This window comes from Culex pipiens, chromosome 3 (genome assembly GCF_016801865.2).
Source record: "Culex pipiens pallens isolate TS chromosome 3, TS_CPP_V2, whole genome shotgun sequence".
Classification (NCBI taxonomy): domain Eukaryota; kingdom Metazoa; phylum Arthropoda; class Insecta; order Diptera; family Culicidae; genus Culex; species Culex pipiens.
In genome coordinates, this window is record NC_068939.1 from 23,903,814 (window position 1) to 23,927,357 (window position 23,544).

General features: G+C 35.8%; 1 protein-coding gene across 4 annotated transcripts in view; it reads left to right on the forward strand.

Moving 5' to 3' along the window:
* The window catches only part of LOC120420658 (ecdysone-induced protein 78C), a 93,341-nt gene extending 70,280 nt beyond the window's left edge, over positions 1-23,061 (forward strand). For all 4 annotated transcript variants that reach the window (XM_039583750.2, XM_039583751.2, XM_039583752.2 and 1 more), the window contains 3 exons: positions 12,439-12,935; positions 13,001-13,276; positions 21,037-23,061. In XM_039583750.2, the coding sequence (XP_039439684.1) occupies positions 12,439-12,935; positions 13,001-13,276; positions 21,037-21,435 (1,172 nt within the window). In that variant the 3' untranslated portion in view covers positions 21,436-23,061. The remainder of the gene's footprint in view (positions 1-12,438; positions 12,936-13,000; positions 13,277-21,036) is intronic.
* Positions 23,062-23,544: the final 483 nt, after the last annotated feature.

Genomic DNA, 23,544 nt, shown 5'->3' on the forward strand with positions numbered 1-23,544 from the left:
AAAATATTTTCAAATAAAATATCAACCATCATTTTCAGATGTAAAATCAAATTTGGAGTTTAAATTGAATTTACATTTTTTTATAATGTGCGTCGTTTTAAAGATAAAGCATTTATTTTTTTTAATGTATTTTTTTTGTAGTTTAAAAATACTTTATGAATGATATGAATCCCTTCAAAAATGTATTTTTAATTTCAATTTTCAATTTCAATTCGGTTTTATTTTTGAATAATCCAAGTTACAATGAGTTTATTTAGATATATAACAGAGTTTTATTGTTCCTTTCAGCTGTGTTTTACATCGTAATTCAATCGAAAAATTATTACTTATAACTATGGAATAGACAAGAGTAAGAAAAAGTTTTCAAAAAACTTACAGAAAAATGTGCTTTTAAGATCTAACAAATCCTGCTATTTTCTTTTTTGTTTTTTTTTACTCGGGCTGTTGGTTGCTAGAGCCTCTTGAAGTTAAAATTTAAATAAAAAAAATATTTTGTTATTTAATTAGACCTCATTTAGAAAACTATTGATTCGAATTTCAATGATAAAAATTAAAATTGTTTGAAATCAACTGCTTTTTTCATTAAAAATGATTTTAAATTAAAAAAAAAAAACAAGCATAACATTAGGATATGTTCAAGTAAATGTTACTCTTGAATCATAAATCGTTGTGAGTACTAAAGTAAAACAAACGGTAAGAAATTTTCTCAGCTCTCTAAAAATAATTTTCGCAGGTGTGCTTTTCCTTTATACATTTTTTTCTAAAATTAAAAAAAAATATCGTTTCACGAAAAATTTACCTGAATATGCAAAGATTTTCTAACTTAATATAAATAAAAAAAATTGTTTGACAATATTTTCTTTTTTTTTCAAAAACCTTAATTTAGGCTATAAGTAATAATGAATTAAAAATAAAAATCGGGACAACTAAGCCAAAGACTTGGTTTCGGTCAGAAAATCCCTTCTCAAGATTCAGATTTTTGAACTTATATAGCACACACAATTGTTTGGAAACTTGTTTAAAAATGTTTGGGTTCCTTTTGACTGATTTTTTTATTAACATCTCCTACGTTTTATATCAAAAAAAGGTATGCAGTATTTTTTTTTTGGAATTCGTGCCATGATGTTTTTTACCCTTATTTCGATCGAAGCTAAGACACAGTGCGCCGTCCGATCGGGCTATATCAACGGAGAAAAGAGTAAATATCGCAGCGAAGCTGCCTCCAAGAGCTCAGCTTAGTCAGTCTAAGTTTGCAAGGATCACCGCGAGGGGAGGTTCCGTGCGGTTTTGATACCTTCAAGAGTCGATTTGTTTACCCAGTGGAGAAATTGCCAGTGGGGTGTCAAAGGGCTTATGCTAATGCATCCCTCCCTTCGTAGTGACAAATCCCCACCCCAGTGTTTGCATTTGGCGGAGTTCTTCCGGATTTTCTTTCACTTTTGTGCAATAGGTTAGGCTGGCTTTCCTACCACCACCAGCCAGCACCAGCAGCCAGCACCACGTGGAAATCGGCTCAAGTCACCGGGGGTAACTGCAACGATGCAACAGCAGTGTTAACGACGACGACGACGACGGTGGGCGATGCACAATTTTGCAGCGACTTTTACTTTCGTTTCGACATTCTAGCGAGCTCGAGGTGGTTGGTTGAAGTTTTTTTTCTGTTGTTTTCGGTGAAGTGGCTTAAGTTTTGGCGAGTTGTGCAGTTTTGGGACGGATTCGCGTGGAGTTGGGTGTGATTTTTTTTTTTTTAGTTTTGTGCTTCAAGGAAGATGATCATTGAGTGGATGCTGTTTGCAAGGAAGACTTAATGCTTTGATACAGCGTTAGAAAAGCAATTTCGAGTGATTATTGGGGAGTATATTCTGAAGAAGAAGATAATATACAAGTTATATCGTGTTGCTAAAGCAAATCAGGGTTTCATTAATGTGATTGGAGGAATATCATATGTGAGAAATCAGTATAAACTGAAGGTAACTTGAATTCATAGTTTCACAGCAATATTAGAATGAAAATTACATTGATTCAAATTTACCCGGCTGGACTACAAATTCGATCATCTAAAGTCAAGTACTTTTTACACACGATTTTGTATGGTGAGGGAACCAATTTTAGGCATTTCTGAGCACATGAGCAATTTCTTTCTCTGTACTCGATGCAGTTAGTGCAATGAAAATATTCGAAAATATTTGAATTGAGGTGAGACTTTCTGATGGAACTGTTGTCATAAATAACCCATATTTTAAATATTTAAACTTTATTTTGCCTTCAGATGAAAAATCCTTTCCCTTCTCGGGACATTCTATTCAACTGAATCCTGCGTCATGATGATATCCACGGAAAAAAATCCATATTTTTTAATTAACTTTTTTTCACGAAAATTCAATTTACCAAAATACGTATTTTTTTTATTTTCGAGATTTGTTGACGTTTTATGAGTCAAAACCCCGCAACTTTTGGGCCTTAGAGATGTATGGTCACAAAATCAGCCGCCAAGTTATGAACTTTAGAAAAAAAAAAGTTATTTTTGGAATGTTTTTCTATTTAGTGATTTTTTTTCTAAATAGTGAGGGGTTTCCAGCATCAAGGATTACTGACCAGTCTTAATGGAATTACAAGGATTACTGACAATATGTCACGAATTACTTTGATTTCGCAGAATTATTTGGGATTACCAGTAACCACGAAGAATTGCTACAATTTATAAAAATAACTTGGAATTACGGCCTAGCTTGCAGCATATTAAGAAAAGTCTTTGGAATTGGATCGACTGACAGCTGTCAAACGCACAAAACCACGTGCTTGGCAATAGTGCGTCCATCCCGGGAACTCCCTGCACAAAATTCCCGGGCACAAAATTCCCGGGATTTTTTTTTCATAAACCGGGATTTCCCGAATCCCGAGATTTTTTATATTTTGTACGAGGAATTCCCGGAATTAAACAAAATTCAAATTTTGGCCTGGAAATTACAATAGCATTACAATTTATAAGTTTAAACTTTTCTAAAATTTTACATAAACTGGTACCATTTTATTTGTTGTCATTTTTGTTTTTTAGACATCTAAAACCAATTTTTTTAACTGTTTTACTGCCGTTCTACGCATAATTGTCCCATGTTCAAAAAAGTTCAACTGAGAAAAACGCGATTGTTTTTTTTTCGATCGATTTTTGTGTTTCTACGTATAATTGTCCCGTGGGTTCTTATTCGTCCTATGTGTCCCCAATCGCCCCAGTCAGCAGTTTATCACTCTTATTTATGATCCTATTGCTATACAGTATGTAAACAAGACTCAATGCTTCGTATAACTAATGATTCGGTGAAAGAAAATACTTGGTGGGACAATTATGCGTATAAGTGTAACGATGGGACAAACAGACTTGGTGTTGTTTTTGATGAGTTTCCGAACAAAGTACTGGATTTTATGGGTTTTTCGAAAAGTATACGACAAAATAAACTTAAAAATGTCAAAAGGTCAAAATCGTCAAAAAATGACATGGGACAATTATGCTTAGAACGGCAGTTTAGTCATGTCAAATAAAAATAAATAAAAAAATAATATTTATAAGATACTTATTTAATTTGAATTAGAAAATTTAAAGCACAACAGAGAACAATACAAATTTGTTCAAACTCATAACCCGGGAAAATTGGACGCCCTACTTGGAAATCATCAAATAATGGGGTAAATATCAACATCAGTTTGACAACTGATTTTGACGTTTGAGTGCTTTTTCATCCGAATGCATTTGAATTAGAGAGCATCCAAATTAGCGGACATTCCGAATCCGCTCTGTACTTCTTACAACCATAAAAGGCATCAAGCAAAAGCAAAATGCATTCTACCGATTTCCCTTTAATGAATTACTGGTAGTTACTTGAATTAATGGGAAATACACGAATTATTGAGCAACTATGAAATTACGCGACTTACTACGGAATCACTAAGTAATTAGCATAGCATAGCATTGGTGTCTACCCGTAGCTGCTACTTCGTTATTGACCAGGACCCCCAAACATTGCTCCGTGGACCACAGATGAAAAGTAGGAACCAATCATCACCCCTTCGCAATGTTCAAAGGTCCCTATCGTGCTGATCAATACCGACGCCGGCCACGACCAGTGGTAAGACACGGGGAAGTGGATGGGAATGTTAGCCGATACTTGAGTGATGGGACCGCCAAATCGACTGCGTCTCCGACAAAGTATCACATGAGTTTTGAGGGGTTAGTAAGATGGGTATGAGGTCAGGATTCACTGTGGTAGGTGATGCGACCATGAGCAATTTGTTTATCGGTTGAAATTTTAAAAATCTTAGGCAGCCGGCTGCGGAAAGATATCTATCTAGGGATTTAAATATAGTATTAATTCGACCGCGATTCTCCAGAAATTCTCCGTCGGCGTGCCTTCCGATCAACGGTGATGTAGGAAGGGCTTCATTCATTAAAATTATTTTACATCATAAGCCTTAACACATATCCGTCGACGTGCCTTCCGATCCTCGATGATATGGAAAGGACTTAATCCAGCAATACGACTTGCTTGTCTCAAAAAACAAAAATCGGAACGTTTCTATCGAAAACTATATAAAGAGAACAAAAATAAAATTCATCGGCCAACGAACGCGCGAACAAAGAATAAATGAAAAAAGAAGAAGAAGAAATCCAATCACCCCATGCACTCGAACAGCGACACAAAAGAGACGGAAAAATAGCACGAAAAAACAGGACTGATCGTCCACACAGGCACCGCACTACTGATGCTATTATTTAATTATACTGACCAATCACCCCATGCACTCGAACAGCGACACAAAAGAGACGGAAAATAACACGAAAAACAGGACTGAGCGTCCACACAGGCACCGCACTACTGATGCCATTATTTAATTATACTGACCAATCACCCCATGCACTCGAACAGCGACACAAAAGAGACGGAAAATAGCACGAAAAAACAGGACTGAGCGTCCACACAGGCACCGCACTACTGATGCCATTATTTAATTATAATGACCAATCACCCCATGCACTCGAACAGCGACACAAAAGAGACGGAAAATAACACGAAAAACAGGACTGAGCGTCCACACAGGCACCGCACTACTGATGCCATTATTTAATTATACTGACCAATCACCCCATGCACTCGAACAGCGACACAAAAGAGACGGAAAATAACACGAAAAAACAGGACTGAGCGTCCACACAGGCACCGCACTACTGATGCCATTATTTAATTATACTGACCAATCACCCCATGCACTCGAACAGCGACACAAAAGAGACGGAAAATAACACGAAAAAACAGGACTGAGCGTCCACACAGGCACCGCACTACTGATGCCATTATTTAATTATAATGACCAATCACCCCATGCACTCGAATAGCGACACAAAAGAGACGGAAAATAACACGAAAAACAGGACTGAGCGTCCACACAGGCACCGCACTACTGATCCTTACTACGGAATCACTAAGTAATTCTAGAGATACAGGAATCACTGCACAATAGCGTAGTGATATTGGAATTACTGAATTACTTATCGTCATCTGGGGTGAATCGGGACTACAGTCTGAATAGGGACAGCAGTGTTTAGAGCACTTAAAGGTTTTAAATTTGGAAATGAATGTAAACATTTTGTTGGTCTGAGTCTGTTCTATCCGAAACCAACCAGATTAATCAAAATATTGTATACAATTCGCCCCATGTGTCCCAATTCACCCCAGTTGACGGTACTCAAAATCAGAATTACTGAGATTATTAGGAATTACCAGGATTACTCTGGAATTACTCAGTAAATCTGGAATAACAGAATTACTTTCTCAAGTTCCACGTAATTCCGGATTAGTGACCAGTCTGCCACGATGCTGGATAGTGACCATGAGTGACCATTTCTAAAAAATATGTTTTTTGGAAAGTTCAGAAAATTTTCTATAAAATTATCTAAGTGACCACACTGAAGAATGGACCACTTTTCGATCTTTTCGAAACCAATATTTTGATTTTTTTTTTAAATCAAGACTCATTTTAAATATTACGAACTGTACAGCAGTTGAAAAATTGGTAAACTTTACCGAATTCGGTAAAAAATCTAAGTGTGTATCCTTCGCATTTTTATGTTTCTTTTATTATAAAAAAATGAAAATTGTAATCTCAGTAATTTCAACATTTGAATGAAAAAAGTGTTTTAAGATGCATTTTAACTCAGTCTAGTTGTTTTGCAATCACTTGTTATCAAAATATCAAAATATTGATGAACACAATTTTTTCGCAATAACAAACCAAAAACACAGAATGAATCATGAAGGAATAACAAGATTTGTTATTTTGTGCGGAGAGGTGGAGCAGCATAATAACAGAAAATGTTATTGAACATGTATGTCTCCATTATTTGTTTTGGTTTATTTGCCATTTGCAAATAAACCTGCAGTTGCCATAACTCCCTTGTACTAGTCAGGGCTGCAGAGTCGGGTTCCTTCTGAATCCGAATGCCGTCTCCGAAGTCTCACTCCAGCTCGAACTTCAACGTCAGCTCCGACTTCCTCGCTCTGTGAAAATAATAACAGTTTTTGTTATTCACATTTCAAAAATTCTCAATAAATAAATTATTACCCTTAGAGAATATAACAAACTTTAAAAAAAAACAACTTTGAAAAGTTAATTTTATCAGATTAATTCAAGCTTAAGGACCCCATTTCATGGTCAAATAAATGACCCCGACGAAATTGGTCAAAATTATCCCATAGTTCTAGCCATTATTAGCAATGTCCCTTAGGGGGCATATCAAATAATTGAAAAAATTCAACTTTCAAAATTTCAACTTTTTAGAATAATTTTAGCTTAAGGACCCCATTTCATGGCTAAAATAATGACCCAGACGAAATTGGTCAAAATTATCCCATAGTTCTAACCAATATTAGCAAAGTCTCTTAGGGGGTATATCAAATAATAAAAAAATCAACTTTCAAAAATTCAACTTTTTAGAATAATTTTATCTTAAGGACCCCATTTCATGGCCAAAATAATGACCCCGACAAAAATGGTCAAAATTATCCCATAGTTCTAGCCATTATTAGCAAAGTCCCTTAGGGGGTATATCAAATAATTTAAAAAAATCAACTTTTAAAATTTCAACTTTTTAGAATAATTTTAGCTTAAGGACCCCATAATGACCCAGACGAAATTGGTCAAAATTATTCCATAGTTCTAGCCAATATTAGCAAAGTCCTTTATGGGGTATATGGAATTAATCTGAATTAATAAAAAAAATCACCTTTCAAATTTTCTACTTTTTAGAAAAAAATTAGCTTAAGGACCCCATTTCATTAATGACCCTGGCGAAAATGGTCAAAATTATACCAAAGATCTAAACCTTTCTAACAAAAGAAAAAATAATAACAGATTGTGTTATGGGCACTAAAAAACTTTTCCATTTGTGCGATTTATGATAATTTTATTTCTAAGTCAGAATACCAAACGAATAACAAATCTTGTTATTAGTAGAGTTTTTGAAATGAAAACATTTCCTCTTATTAGCGTGTTATTAAACATTTCAAGTATTATATCACTTCAATACCAAATTTTGTTATTTTATCAGAAACTGTTATTATTTTTTCCTCTTGAAGTTGAAGTTCAGGATAAAATAATAACACTTTTTGTTATTTCAACAGGATTTGTTATTGAAATATTATTAATTTTGTTATTACCGTCTGCCTGGGATTTCACGAAATATTACATAAATCAAAAAAAAAAATCAAAGTATGTATGATTCTTAACGCAGGGAAATAATGCAATTTAAAACACTTTTTGATTTAAACGCTGAAACCATGGCTTGTAAGTTAAATGTTTATGTTTTATTTGCGTTACAAGTTTCATGTAGGATTGACATGTGGATCCAAAATTAAAAACTTCAGACTAGACGATCGTTATGAGTTTCAAAATGGGTTTTACTGGAGGTGGGCAAAAAAAGAGCGAGCCGCTCAAAGAGCCGGTTCACTAAAAAGAGCGAACGAACCATGGCTCACAAAAAAAAACCGCGGTTCTTTTTTAAACTCCGGTTTTTTTAATGAACCGTTCCAAGATGGAATGATTTTTAAACTTGTTATAAATATAATTTATCGAATTTCGATCAAATTGTATTACAAAATTTGTTTTTAGAATTGAAAATGCAATTCTTAATTGAAAAATAATTGCTTATAAAAAATAATCCCAAAATAGCATTGCTGCCAAACACCACTTTAAAGTTTCCAAACATATTTTCAGTTTCCTACTTTTCTTTGAAATTCCAAAAGTAAATGATTTTCTAAACAAAATGTAAAAGCTTTTCTTTATTTAACTGATCGTGTACATTAAAGCATTATCCGAATACAATTTTTTTTAAATTGCATAGCTTGTAAAATATTACCAAAAATTTACTAAATAGCTGAGAGATTATGGAAAAAAATCTCTTGCCTGATATAACTTCAGTGTTTTCTATAAATCGATTAAATCAGAATTTAGAATTTAGAAACCTCATGAAATTTTGAAATTAAATACCGTAAAACGGGGTGACTTTGATAGCCGGGGTGATTTTGATAGGTTTGAGATTTTTCCGCAAAATGAAGAGTACAAATTAAATACGTACGGAATGGTTTGGAATCATACTGACCGTGGTACTCAAAGTACCTCAAGAAGAACTTTTCATAACAAATTGAAAAGTTTAAAAAGTTAGTTAACTATTAATAAGAAAATGTTGATGAAAGGCATTATTCCAAACTTCTCAAAGTGTCATGATTTTCTCAATGAACATGATTTTGAATCGGAAAATGGAATGCATTTTCGGATTTGTTGGACAATTTTCCACTAGGAGAAGGTAAAATAATTTTGTAAATATTAAATAATATATGTTTTTGAAACATAATTCAAAAAAATCTCCAAATTTATAGGCAATTTCAGTTGAACAAATTTCATATAAAATGTGAAAACTTGTGATTCGTGCTTTGAATTCAGTTTAAACGGCAATATAAATCGATAATTTTATGAAAAATACTAGATTTAACAAATTTCAGGCAAAATTTCGACTTTTTAACAATTTTACCTAAAATTTATATGAATTTTGCTAAAAAGCTTATAAACTTAGGTAACTAAATATAAACATCGATTTTTTTTCTTTAAAACTATGTCAGCAACCTTAGTGATGGTACATTTAACGTAAAAATAAAGTTTGAACACCTTTAATCTGATTTTAACAAAAAAAAACTATGACTATCAAAGTCACCCCGGAATTTAAAATGAGAATTTTTAACGTAACTATTTTTCTAAACATTATAGAAAAAACTTTTTTTAGAAATAGGGCATGGACTTTGTGTGGCCTACCCCAGTACATGTTTTAAAAATAATAATCTTGAGAAAAACTTTTCCAGTTGAGAAATATTCCAAAAATAAATTGAAATCCTATCAAAGTCACCCCGGTTTACGGTATGTCTTTATTGAACTTTCTTATAATAATTACATTTCATTTACATTCGAAGTGGTATGGCTAAATGCTCTTCATCTTTGTTGTATTTTTCGTTTTATTATTACTGTTCACATTCATTCATTTATTTCAAATTGTTTTACATTTTTGCATTTAATCGAATACATTTGGGTAAAAAAAGAAAAAATCACTTTAACAACTAATCCTAACTTAAAACTAAAATAAAAATTCTTTGAATTATTCAAAATTATTAGAACGAGTAAACTACAAACTGTATTTTAAGATAAATCCACCAAGCGTTCTTACTTTTTCTTGGCGAGTTTTGCACCCACGCAGTGTTGTTGTCATCTCGATGAAAATGTTCATAAGTTCTTGTGGTGAAAACAGGTCACTGCTGCCTTCATCCGTTGATGCTCGTTGGTTTTCCCTCGGTTGCTGACTGAAGCCAGGAGGTATTGTATTCTCTGCAACTTTTTGCCGCTGATTCAACGGCAATGGCTGTAGATTTGGAACCACTCGAACAGATCCCGCTCCTGGTGACGCCAAAGCAGGAAAATCCACGTCCGTGAAAGTTGGTGGTGTTTTGCGACGATTTGGTTGGTGCCTCGTCGTCGCTTGCTGTCGAATTTTCACAAACTCAGCTCGTTTTGGGCAGCTTCGATTCTTGGTAGAATGGTCGCCGCCGCAATTGAAGCATTTCGCTTCGATGTTCTCGTTGATTGTTTCGCAAGCTTGAGTTTTGTGCTCACCTCCGCAGGTTGCACAACGACTCTTGATGAAACAGTTCCTTCCACCATGCCCATACTGCAAACAGTTCGAACACTGTGTCACGTCACGGTGCACTGGACGATAACGTTCCCAAGTCACGATGATGTTGAAAATAGCCCGAACTGCTTTCAGCTCAGACGGCGTTGTCGATCCTTTCTCGAGATGAACCAGGTATAGTTGATCACGATACTTGATGTCCTTGTTGTGCCTCGTCATCTTGTAGACTTCGATCACGTTCAACTTAAGAGTTTTAAGCACTTCTTTCAGCACACTCACATCCATGTCGTACAAGCCACGGAGGACCTGTTTCATGGGTCGTTTACCTGGATCATCATGGCTGTAGTATTCAATCTTTGTGTTGTTCAAGAAATCCCGAACGTAGTTGTAATCCTTTCTGGTAGGTAGCAGAATTTTGAGTCCATCAGCACACAAGCGAATGGAAGCTCGTAAAGCACCAGATTTGATAAACCCGGTCAGCCACTTTCGCACCGAATCCGATGACGATGTTTTCACAAAAATGGGTGGCAACTTTTCCCGTCGTTCAAATTCTTCCTTCTCGCTTACGTCCACAGGGAGAGTAGCGAACTGGTTTCCAGACGAATTTTGAGCGTCCTTGCTCAAACTGCCTGGCTTTGCAGGTAGCGCTTCGGCATTCTTTAGCTTCTTCAAATCTGCCGATCCTGCTGGTGAGGACCGCCTCTTTTTCTTGCCGTGAGGCATTTTTTGCACTTTTTAGCACTTTTTGGTTTGTGAGGGACGCACGTCTGACTCGCTTCTCTGCTGATCGCAGACTAGAAACCTCATAAAATCACACAGTTCTTAAAAATAACATTTTTATCAAAACTTTGAAAAAGAGCGAAAGAGCCGTTCAAAAGAGCGGCTCTTTTTAGTGAGGGAACGAAAATGAGCGGCGCCTAAAAAAGAGCGGTTTTGTCCACCTCTAGGTTTTACCAAATAAATTTGTTGTAAAGTTTCGAAATCAATTTTGTTGTAAAACATAGCTGATAGGAACACCACAACTCTATTCGGAAAATCCAACCGCATCATTCATACTACATCTTGCCCACGCTCGGTTCAATCAAACCATCCACATTAACGACCCCGGGTCTTTTGTGGTCTCTATTGCAAGTTTCTGCTCGAACCTAGGAGTCCGAAGGCTTGAATGGGGAGAGCACCCAAACCTCTTTTTACTCCAAGGAACCTTCCACCCCAGTGTTTGAACTGACGACCTTTGGATTACGAGTCCAACCGCCGCCAGCGATTCGACCGGAGTAGGCTTGGTTTGGTGTGTTGTTTGTACTTATGTCATGGAGACAACTCCTACACCTGGAATGACTTAACGGCCTAACAACAACCAAGGCCGGGACCGACATTTTACTTCCTCATCCGATGGAAGGTTGGAGCAGATGGGAATCGAACCCAGAATCATCCGCTTACAAAGCGGACAGCGTAACCATTCGGCCACGCACTGCCACTGCCCACGCTCGGTTGCATAACGCAGAAAATGCAAGAGAAAATGGCACTAAGCTCCAACTAGATTATGGGAAAATGATAAGCAAACTCCGAAACAATTTAATAAAAACCGGAAGAGAAAATTTATAACTCAATACCCAGCTTCCTATGTACCTCCTGCTCGTCGTGCCCAACCGGGTGGCACGTGTCTGTCTGTCTGTCTTTGGTGTGTATGCATAAGGAAAGGAAATACAATGAATGCACCAATGCTCGAATGCCGCCGCGAAACGTGTTATGCTGCTTCTATGCTGCAATAGGGCATGACGCTACAGGGGGTGGCGAAAAAAGAAAGGCGGAAAAAGTATGCTGCATGCACTTTTTCACCCACCTTGTTTTTTTGCAGTCTTTCCTACCGGTTTTGATTACGAGCTGGTCGTGTGGAAAATCGACGTTGGCGTGCGATGCAAAATAAAACAAACTCCGTACAGCTGACACATGCGAGATGAATTCAGCTTATTTTAAGATTTTTCAGGAGATTATTTTATGACATAATTCAAGAACTGACGAAATTTTTATCTGAAGACACCAAAATGCACTTGTTATAAAAAGTATTTGAAAAGTTTTTAATTTCTTCTGCTAAAAAATGCAATTGTTTATTTTTATGTTGGGCAACATTTTTCTTCCTGATTTTCTGAGAAAATTTCACAAAAACTGACTGACTTCGAAAATTGCCTAAAATTTCCCCTATTCTCTTTCATTAACAGCCGTTCGCTATGGCCGCGTCCCGAAAAAGTCCCGCGAAGCCGGAGCTTGCGCCGAGGAAATGAACGTCTGCGTCAACTCGACGACACCAACGCCGGTGTCCCAGTTGAGCAGCAGCAACAACAGCAGCAGCAACCAGAGCAGCTGCGGTGGCGGCGGTGTCGGAGGAACGCCCACGCCGCCCTCAATGCCAGTAATTAGTGCCAGCAATAGTAATAACAACAACAATAGCATTAGTAACAACAACAACAACAACAACGGCAGCAGCGGGTTGAGCCTCGAGCCCGCAATGACCAACTGTGCGGAGATCAGCACGTCGACGGCGGCCATCGTGGGTACGATTCTGCCCGACTCGATGACCTTCAGCCCGCCGGAACTGTCCATCTACGATATCATCCAGTGCGTGGCCCAGGCGCACCGGGGCCATTGCACCTACACCACCGAGCTGGTCAAGGAGCTGAACCGGGTGTCGCTGGTCAACTACAGCGAGAAGCATGACGTGAGACGAGTTTTTGAGATGTCAACATTAAATTGCTAACTAACTAGCTTTCCCTCTTCCGACAGCTGATCTACCAATCGCTGGACACCGTTGAGGATCAGCGGGTCTGGTTGTGGCAACAGTACGCCCTCCGGATGACGCCCTCGGTGCAGCGGATCGTGGAGTTTGCCAAGCGGGTGCCCGGCTTCGGGGAGTTTCTGCAGGACGATCAGTTGATACTGATTAAGCTGGGCTTCTTTGAGGTTTGGCTGAGCCATGCGGCCAAGGCCGCCACCGAGCACGCGCTGACCTTTGACGATGGGGTGTACGTGTCACGGCAGCAGTTGGAGGTCATCTATGATGTAAGTGTAGTATTCGCAATGACGGGCAATTAACTTTTAAAGACATCTAGACCTCTAGATGCGCTTTGATCTGAAAATGATCCAAACATCAATTTTTTACCAATTTTGAATTTTTAAATAGCATGGCAGAACTCTTATTTTTCAGAAAATTTTGAGATCGATTTTTTCAATTTTTTTTTGCAATTCCGTCGTGAAACTACTTCCTTTTCCTGTATTTGTATTTGTATTTTTGTATTTGTATCTTTATTTCAAAAATATACATAAGGGCAAGCCTTTTATCGTATACAGAGACATCATTAAGTTCGAATATGATAAAACTACAAACAAAAAAACTTAAAACTAACTACAAATTAGGTTAGAGACATCAAATGATCATTGTATAAATAAAGAGAAATAACTTAACCTAAAAACAAATGAAAATGACTTCAACAAGAAGAATTTAAGTGGTAAAATAAACTGGTCAACCCAAGTAACATTTCAGGCTTTATCAAAGCTGTCACAACCGCTATAAAACCTATCAGCCAAAACCAACATTAAAACCCCTTAGTCGTAACAAACTCCCTAGAACCTTGATAAACCCCACTTAAAACCCAAAAGGACCTCCGCAAAAGGTTGTTACGGCCTATTTATAAAACCTACATAGGAGTTCAAGGCTTTACAACTGAATCCTAACAACATCCTCAAAGCCTTGATAAAACCTTTGTTAAAACCTAGTCAGGAGTTATGGAAAAATGACATTTCATACGTCTTCAAACGTCTTATGCCAAATAGGTTTTATTTTGGCAAAAATAAGTCTTCGTCTTGCCAAATGAAATTATGGAGATGGTTGTCAAAAATGGCGATGATAAATAATAGATATTAGAGCTAATCCAAAAAATTTGAAAGCTTATTTCTCACAATTGATGGCTGAAATTCAGCTGCGGTTGAAATTTTATTTATAAATGTAAGGGAGATAGAGCCATAAATTTCAACTCGCTTCATCAAAAATCAATATTTTGTAATCATAGTGTTTAATGTTAAAAAATATTTTATTGCAATTCTTTGAAAAAAAAATGTTTAAAAGATTTTTTAACATCTATCGCTATATAAATCATACCAGAAATTCAGCATAAATGTGTGTTTTCATCAAATTTAAATCAAATTTTTCAGTTTTCAATTTTTTCAACCAAGATGGCGGTCAATCATATTCAATCAGAGCACGCGTCTAGCGCCATATTTATGCACTGCTATTTGGCCGCGATAAATGCTCTTTAAGGAGCTTATGGTTTTAAGTGAGCTTTTTACATGCCTAATGGCACTTGACAGCTACAACACCCTAGGTTTTAACAAAGCATGCGATAAAACCGTTTGGCATGCCATTGCCATCTGGTTTTCAAGCCTCTGTTAAAACTTTCATAAAACCTTATTGAAAGTCATTCGGCTTTTATTTAAACCCGGTTTTATGTCCGAGGCATAAAACCCTGTTAGAACCTATTAATTAGCTCTTGCTTGTTGGTTGCGGTGAATGCCCACATAAAACTATTAGGCAATCAAGATGCTACAATAAACCCTTAATAAAACTTGGTGGTGGCTAGTTGGTTTAAAAATGTTACTTGGGAAGAAACTGTTTCTATCAAGTGTTCATTAAATATTCCCTACACTGATGCTTGAAATCACTCCTGTCATCCTTGAACGACGAAATAGCCTACTTTTCTGTACCAAAAATAACAGAATCGAATAGTACCACTGTTCAATATAAATGCTGAAAAGTTCTACTTTTCAGCACTGAAATGAGTGCTGAAAAGTTAAACTTTTCAGCACTTGTTTCGAAAATTAACACTTTTCAACATTTTTTTTATTTAAACGATTTATTGGTAAAATACATGAAAATTTGACTTTAAATTTCACTCAGAAAGGGTGTTTTTTGGAATTGCAAAAAATGTTGTATGGAACTCGTTGCAAAACTTGGTTTTCAGCTCGGTGAACCTCGTTGGATAAATGTACGATTCGTTCTGAAAAAATCCTCTTTTTGCAACTTGTTGCATAAACTACTATTATGTGATTTTGTCATTTTTTAATTACCTTTTTATTACTGAATGTTGAATCCATAGAAGGCGTACTTAAAGATTTTTTTTTAGTTTTAAGATACCAAAAAAGGCATCTTTTGAACATTTGTATGCGCAAAAATGTTGGTCCCCTGATAAGGCTAATGCAATTATTTTTCAAGTTTTTTTTGGTTGATAGAAAAGGACATTCGTCCTTTAAGAAAAAAAATCATATTTTTGTTAATTCATTGATATTTTGCAAATTTGTGGCAGTAGCTTAACTGCTGTTGTATATAAAGCATTTTATGATTCTTAGAAATTTTTTAAGATTAGGCATGAATTTGAAATTATTTTGTTTTTCCTTTTCCTTCTCATCCACCTCGACCGTGAACAGAGTTGAGGTACAAAAGCTTGATAATACAAAATGCTGAAAATATGTTTTGCGATGGTAGAGTTGAACTTTTGTTTTTGGATAATATGCGCCGTATCCTACTTTTTGTGATTTGAAGGTAAATTTAGGAAATATAGTTTGGGTAGGTCTATTTCTAAAAATATGTTTTACAAAAGGCTGAGAAATTTTTCAACAATTTTAGTTTTAGACTTTAAAATTGCCAATACCCGAAATGGATTTTATTTCTTTTTTTTATTTGATTCAAAATTTTCGAAAATCTGTAACTTTTCAAGGAATTTTCTAATTGATTTGGAGTCTTTGGCAAAGTTGTATGTATTGTTGTTCCGGAAAAAAATCGAACGCGTCAAGTCCTTTGAGGTTTGAATTTTTACGACCCATTCCAATCGAAGGCTGAAGAAAACCGAGCGAGAAGCGAAGGCAAATAAATAACAAATGGTGGCCACCAACATCACCAGCAGCGCCTGTTGGAGTTAGCCAGTGATGCCAGGAAATTTTCTCTATAAATGCTACTTTTCGTGAGTGTTCGCTTAAAATTTTATCAATTATGGCTGCTCTAAGCAGACTCAAAAGAGCACTGGAAGAAAAATAAGAACTGAGCTGAAAATAGAAAAATGGGCATGGCCCAATGCACTCCACTGATTAGAATGCATTTGGGAAATAATTTTTTTAAATGCTTGTAAAAGGAATAGCATAACTTTCAATAAAAGTGAAAATATACAGAAATGTTCACAAAAAGTTGATCTACTCGTTGGTGTACTTGGTTTTAGTAAATTTCAAGGAACACTTCAGAATATCCAGCATCATTCAAACACGACCGCTTATTAGGCTTAAAATAAGTATATTTTCCCTATTCAGAAAAATAGGTACACGATAAAAAAAAAAACATTTTATGCTGATTTTCAAATTAACTATTTTTTACAAAAGTTCTATTTTCCAAAACCCTTATTTTTGAACTGTGGATTTTTTTGTATGTTTTAGGAGACAAGAAATCGTTTCTTCTGAGCAATAGAAAAATATGAACAAATATTTTCCGCTTAGCTATGACTAAAAAAAATTTTTTTTTTAGCTATGACTAAAAAAAATAATTTGAAAACTTAGGAATCAAAACACACATACATTTCAAAAGAGACGCCCTTTTCAATATTTGGCATTTTGAAACAGACATGCATCGGCACTAAGAGCTCTTCTTAACGGCAAATATAAAAAAAAATATGTATAAAAAACTATTATTTAATATTATCATTATCTATGGCTCAAAAGTTGCGGTTTTTGTCATCTATAAAATGTAAAAATTAAAAAATAAAGATTTGGGGAGACTGATTTTTTGAAAAAAAAAAAATCAGTGATATAAAATCGGCAGACTTTGTTTTTCCGTGCATTTATTTTTTTCAGAATAGTTCTCATTAATACAACTTAGCTGAAGACACCAAATTGAACAAAAAATCCTTCAAAAGTTTCAGATTTTTTAATATTTACGTACCATTTTTATATAAGCATAAGCATAAGCATAGGTGCCCACCCGCAGTTGCTACTCCGTTATTGACCAGGACCTCCAGAAGTTACATCCACGAGCCGTGGAAGATGAGTGGGAGCTATCATTCCTCGCTTCGCAACTTAACAAAGGCCCCAATCATGCTGATCAATACCGGCGCCGGCCACGACCAGTGGTAGGGTCACGGGGAAGTGGATGGGAATGTTAGTCCGATACTTGAGTGATTTTTTTTTCCGTTTGAGTATTAAGACACGGAATCCTGATTACAAGGACTATTGTATCGTGTTACCCATTTTTACTGTTATTAAGCATTTCCAGATCTATAACACAGTTCCTATTGAGAGGAAAAGTGCTGTTCCATCCAGATGCTGTAAACTCCATTCCTTGTGCCTTGTGCGCTATGTATCGCTAGAACTGCGGTGACATTTTTTTCGTGTCATTTTTCAAGCTCTTCCCAGCAGCTATTATTTGCCGCGCGGGGTCTTGTAAAGACAATTGTCTTTTTGCGGCGCTACTCTTGCGGTGTTCCCTTTGCTCTGATCTGGACAATGCGACTGGACTGCCCAGCCAATACCGGTCGGCTGGGCATTATTTACAGGGTGTACCCCATTTGGCATAATGGACATTTGGCATAACGGATCTTCAAGATGGACGTTTGGCATAATGGACGTTTGGCATAATTGGTCCAAGACATCAGGGACGTTTGGCATAATGGACGTTTGGCATAATGGACGTTTGGCATAATTGACGTTTGGCATGATTATTACTAGCTTGTTTTTTTTGTTAAGTATTTGTCATTTTCACGAATGAAAATGTATATTTTTTAATGTATATTTTTTAAGTGATTATCATTTTTTTCTATAAAAAATTAAGTATCTCAATATTTTTTCCCCAATAGTAAATTCTTTCCTTTTTGAATAATTCAGAATAAGTCTTTTCAATGAAATTTTGATATTTTTATTAAATAATTAGTATAAAGAAGAAAATATCTCTTGTTAGCTTAAGATTTTTCCCCTTTCAATATAATTAGCAGTAATTTTTTAAATGAAATTTTCCCTTCTTTTATATGAAATTCCTGATGAGAAAATCTCTTAAAATCTTCGACAATTGAGCTTTTATAATTCAATTTTCCCTTCTTTTGATCAAAATTTTACTTGAAGAAGGAAATCTCTAAATAAATTCACATTTTCCCTTTTTTTCGAATTTAATTTAAAGAAACCACAGAACTGGGCAGCACTCATCCAACACGAGACTAGCGGAAAGATTCACAGACACAGAGAACACAGTTATAAATGACCGAGAGAATTATGCCCTCGAGTCCATTTTCACGAAAAAGTTCATCCTTCAAAACAAAAAGTGTTCTCTACGGGAACTGAACCAGAGACCTTTAATAGACTAACTCAATGACTAAACTGCTTTGGCCACAGCAGCTTGGTGACACAAGAGTAGTCAGATTTTGTTGCAGATTTACTGTTTCAATTAATTAATTAAATTAATTGTTTTGCAGGTGTGAGTTGGTACCATTATTCTATCGAGTTTAGCATTGGGCTCTCTATAAATTTTGATGGAATTATACTCTCGATCCTGTATTTTGGGTGAATGGATGTCGATGTTGCTTTTCTTTAAATATCTTGCAATTAAGTTTTTTTTTATTCAATTTTCCCATCATTTTTAATATTTAACTTGAAGAAGGGAAATTCTCTTATAGATGTTATCTTTAAACATTTATATAATTTCTGCACATTTTTTCTCTGTTGGTTTAATTTTTGCAATAAAGTTGTTTATGGAATTTTCCCTTCTTTTATTTATTCAATACTAATCTTAAAGAAGGGACAGCTGCCCAAAAAAAAAAAAATGCTGATTAAATGTTATTTTTAAGAGAGGTAGGTGAAAAACATAAAAATATTGCGATAGTCAAACATTTTAAGAGTGTCAAAATGTGAATCTTTAAATTTACTTTTCCTTCCATAAGTTGAATTTTATATAAATAAATATAAATTTTATAAAAAATTTCATAATCGAAGTTAATTGTCAAATATTCGAAAAGTATTGTTTTTAGAGATTTTCCCTTCTAAAAGTTGAATTTAAAATAAAAGAAGGGAAAATTTCATAACTCATTTGTCAAATATTTAAAGAAAGAAAAAATGTACATCCCTTATTAAGGATGAATATTAAAGAGAAAAATTGCATAAAAACAATAATTGCAAAATTTTGAAGAAAAAAAAACAAACTGCACATTTTTTGAGAGATTTTACCTTATTTTAGCTTTAAAATAAAAAAAGAGCGAATTGCTTTAAAAAATTTAAATGCATTTCGTTTAAGAAGAGCAAAATGTACATACATTCTTTAGGTTGAATTTAAAAAAGGAGGGAAAAGGGTAAACAGTATAAAATCTTTATTGCTAAATTTCAAAGACTGGCAAAACTTACATCACTTTGTTAGGTTGAATTTAAAATAAAAGAAGGAATAATTGAATACAAAAAATTAGCTGCAAAATATTTCAAAAGAAGACAAATCTCAATATTATATATTTATGAAAAAATGCATTTTATATTTATGAAAAATTGCATTTTAAAGCTTTATTTAGAAAAAAAGGAAAAAAAATACATCTATTGGGAGAAAATGACAAAGATACTAGATTTCTTGAAAACAAAAATAATTTTTAAAGTATCTGCTTAGAAAAAAGGAAAAAAAAACCTATGAATTATTATTCTTTACTAAAAAAATAAATACAAATTGAACAAAAAAAAAAGCAAGCAAAAATTATGCCAAACGTCCTTGATGGGTTTTGAACGAATTATGCCAAACGTCCATTATGCCAAACGTCCATTATGCCAAATGTCCCTGATGTCTTGGACCAATTATGCCAAACGTCCATTATGCCAAACGTCCATCTTGAAAACCCGTTATGCCAAATGTCCATTATGCCAAATGGGGTACACCCCTTGAAGAGCACGTGAAGCAACCGTTTTATACTCATGCGGTTGCTGCTACCTCTGAACTTAAAACCTAAGGCTGCCACCCTGAGAAGAACCCATGACTTTCCGCTTATGAGGCGAAACCCGTAACCATTCGGCCACAGGAGGTTGGCTACTTGAGTGATAGAGACCGCCCAATCGACTGCATCTCCGACAAAGTATCACATGAGTTTTGAGGGGGTTAGTAGATGGGTATGAGCTCAGGATTCACGAGTGGCAGTGATGTGACCATAAGCATTTTGTTTATCGGTTGAAAATTTTAAATCTTAGGCAGCCGGCTGCGGAAAGATAGATAATTGATTAATTAAAAAGTTTTTTTTTTATCGAACGCTTGCCAGCCGAGCAGTAGTGCTATGGGCTGGACTTATCAGCATATTTTTACTGTTTTTACAATTTAGATAACGCGAGCAAATTTCAAAAATAGTAAATAAATGACGCTTTACTCTTCATAAAATCGATAGTTTGATGAGTTAATACTAAAACTGCCAGTTGGAATAAATTTTGACGATCATTTACGACGAAAATGATCGCGAAAAAACAGGACTGCGCGTCCCAAGAAGCACTGCACTTATGATGTCATTATTCAATTATAATAACCAATCACCCCATGCACACAAACAGCGACACAAAAGAAATGAAAATGAGCATGCAAAAACAAGACAGCGCGTCCCCGTGGGCAGCGCACTAATGATCATATTAACGTACCATTTTTATATGAACAGAAATGAAAATGGTTGAAATCAGCCGATTTCGTAGAGAATTGTTCAAAAATCGTAAAGAGAAAACAAGAGTTGCTGAAAGACTGGAAAAATAACATGAGGAGCAGAGGAATAAAAATGCATTTCTAATTACAGGTCGACTACGCCAACGCACTGTTCAGCTTTGTCAGCGGGCTCAACGCGTGCGGCCTCAGCGATACCGAGATCGGCCTCTACTCGGCGCTGATCCTGCTATCCGACCGGCCTGGCCTCACCGAAACCAAGCTGATCCTGAGGACACGCGAGTGCATCGCCGAAGCGCTGCGCGTTCAAATCACCCGATCGCGCTCGAATGGGGCCGCCGTTGGTTCCAGCGCTGCTGCTGCGTTGCAGATCATGCCGGCACTAGAGGCTAAGATCCACGAGCTGCGCATGCTCGGGGACAAACACTTTGCCCACCTGGAGTGGTTCCGGCAGAACTGGAGCTCGATCCGGTTGCCGCCGCTGTTTGCGGAAATCTTCGATGTGCCCAAGTGCGAGGAGGACTTGCAGTAGGAGGAGAAGGGAGGCCAATACTTTGTGAACATGTGAGACTTGCCAAATCTATATCAATGTGGACGTTACTGTGTAGACCAATTTAGAGCAGTGAATGTGTTAGGACGGAGTTACGATCATCATCACCCAGTAGATAGCTAATGAAACAAACACTCTCTCTCTCTTTCTCATTATCATGTGCCGGAACCAGAAAAGCAACCGAAAACGATATCAGTATCATACCCACTTCTTACATATCATTGATATCGATGTGAAACCAGTAGAATTTAACCACAGTTGACCTTTCCCACAACCGAAAAAAGCAAAAGCAAAAATCATAACCTAAAACGAAAAAAAATGTGGTGCTTCAAACTATTTAGATCAAATCTTATCGGACACGTAACTATAGCAAATATACTCTCCCATTCTCATTGTACCCCTCAACCCTCCAGTGAATGTCGTTTTTAGGATCGTTAGTCAATACGTAGGATGCATTTTTCTCCATTCCAACGCAACAGAACCACAAAAAAGCAAGGCGTTATCGAAGACAAATAACTCTATACACATAAACTGTATAACTTAACTAATTAATCTTAAAGCAAACAAACTGAACTGTGAATTCCTTCTCGAATAATTGAAAGCAAAATAAGCAACAACAAAAAAAAACAAGCGCAATTGTGAGCAACTTCTACCGCAAGTTACATTTTTTAAATCAGATTAGTTTCTTACGTAACAACATTTAGCACATTCAACCGAAAAAAAGACTACCGCAGAACAAACAAACAGAAACAAGCTCTTTGAATAATTAGTTCAAATTAAAGTTAGAGAATAAAGACCACCCCGGCGTACGTGTGCGTGCGTGGCTAAAAGTGAACAAACTGGTGCTGTATCTTTAAAGTGTGGTAGTAGTCTTAGGTCAATTTTAAACAAACTATAACGGAACGCGGCAAATGGTGTAGCGTTTTTTTTAAGGCGACCCGTTTTTTCAATTATTATGTTTTTTTCTTCTCGCGTAAGATCGACAATCGCGCGTCCTCTATGCGTTCGCACTGCAGAGTACTTATTAGTTTCTAAGGGATACCATATATAATAAATGAAATATTTTTTATTATAATTGTAATGAAAAAACGCGCAAATACTTGCATTGAAGCAATGGAAGACGACAATGGAACTCTAGGAGCTCAGAAATATATATCTATCTATTTATACATTGTTATTTACGTACGTAGAACTTTTACAATATTTTCGCAAAAGCTAATAGCTATCGCAAACAAAAAACTGACTACTAGAAGAAAAAAAACTAAATGAATCCGCCTCCACGAATCATTAGTTTATAGACCTGTTGTTACTTGGTTGTGTACTCGACTCTCCCGGGCTAAAAAGAATGCAGCAAATTTTAGAAGCAAATCAAACTGATTAGAGTGTAAGACATTCCACCACGTTTGTGTTGTTAAACTATTGTGACCCCCACAAATGCCACAGCCCTCCCATTCCCCCCAGAAATGTGCTATGAATAATCGTTTATTTTTCACTCAAACTCTTTCTGAAGCAAAGAACACACTCGAAGTGAGTACTGAGGACTTGTCCAGATGGAAGAAAAAATAAAACAAAACTGATGGAATTAATAAACAATTGAAGTAAATTAGACAAACTGCGTTTCAATTCGTTTTCCAAACATTGTGAAGGCTTTATAATTATGACATCCCAGAAGTGAATACTGTTTTGGACGTAATTGAAAGGTGAATAGTTTGCCTTACAAGAAAAAATAATTAGAAATCCGAAAAAAAACAGCCAAACATTTGAAAAATTCGTATGAAAACTTAAAATGGCCTTTTTTCTGTGTCTGAACCACGGTCTGAACCAAAGAGCCTATGTCTTAAAATATTTTTAACGGATTCCTCGGGAAATTGAACGTAACATATAAAAAATTGGAGATGTCGACCCGCACGTTTTGATGATGATGATTTTGATATATGACTATGCGTCTTTTATTTACGAAAATTTTGGATCATTTTTCCCTTTTTCGTAAATTTTAGATTCCCGCACGCGATGCGTCGAAAACCCCTGTTTTTATTTTCAAAAACTCTTGGGAACGCCTTACATTTTTGATATGTTATGTGAATTTTCCCG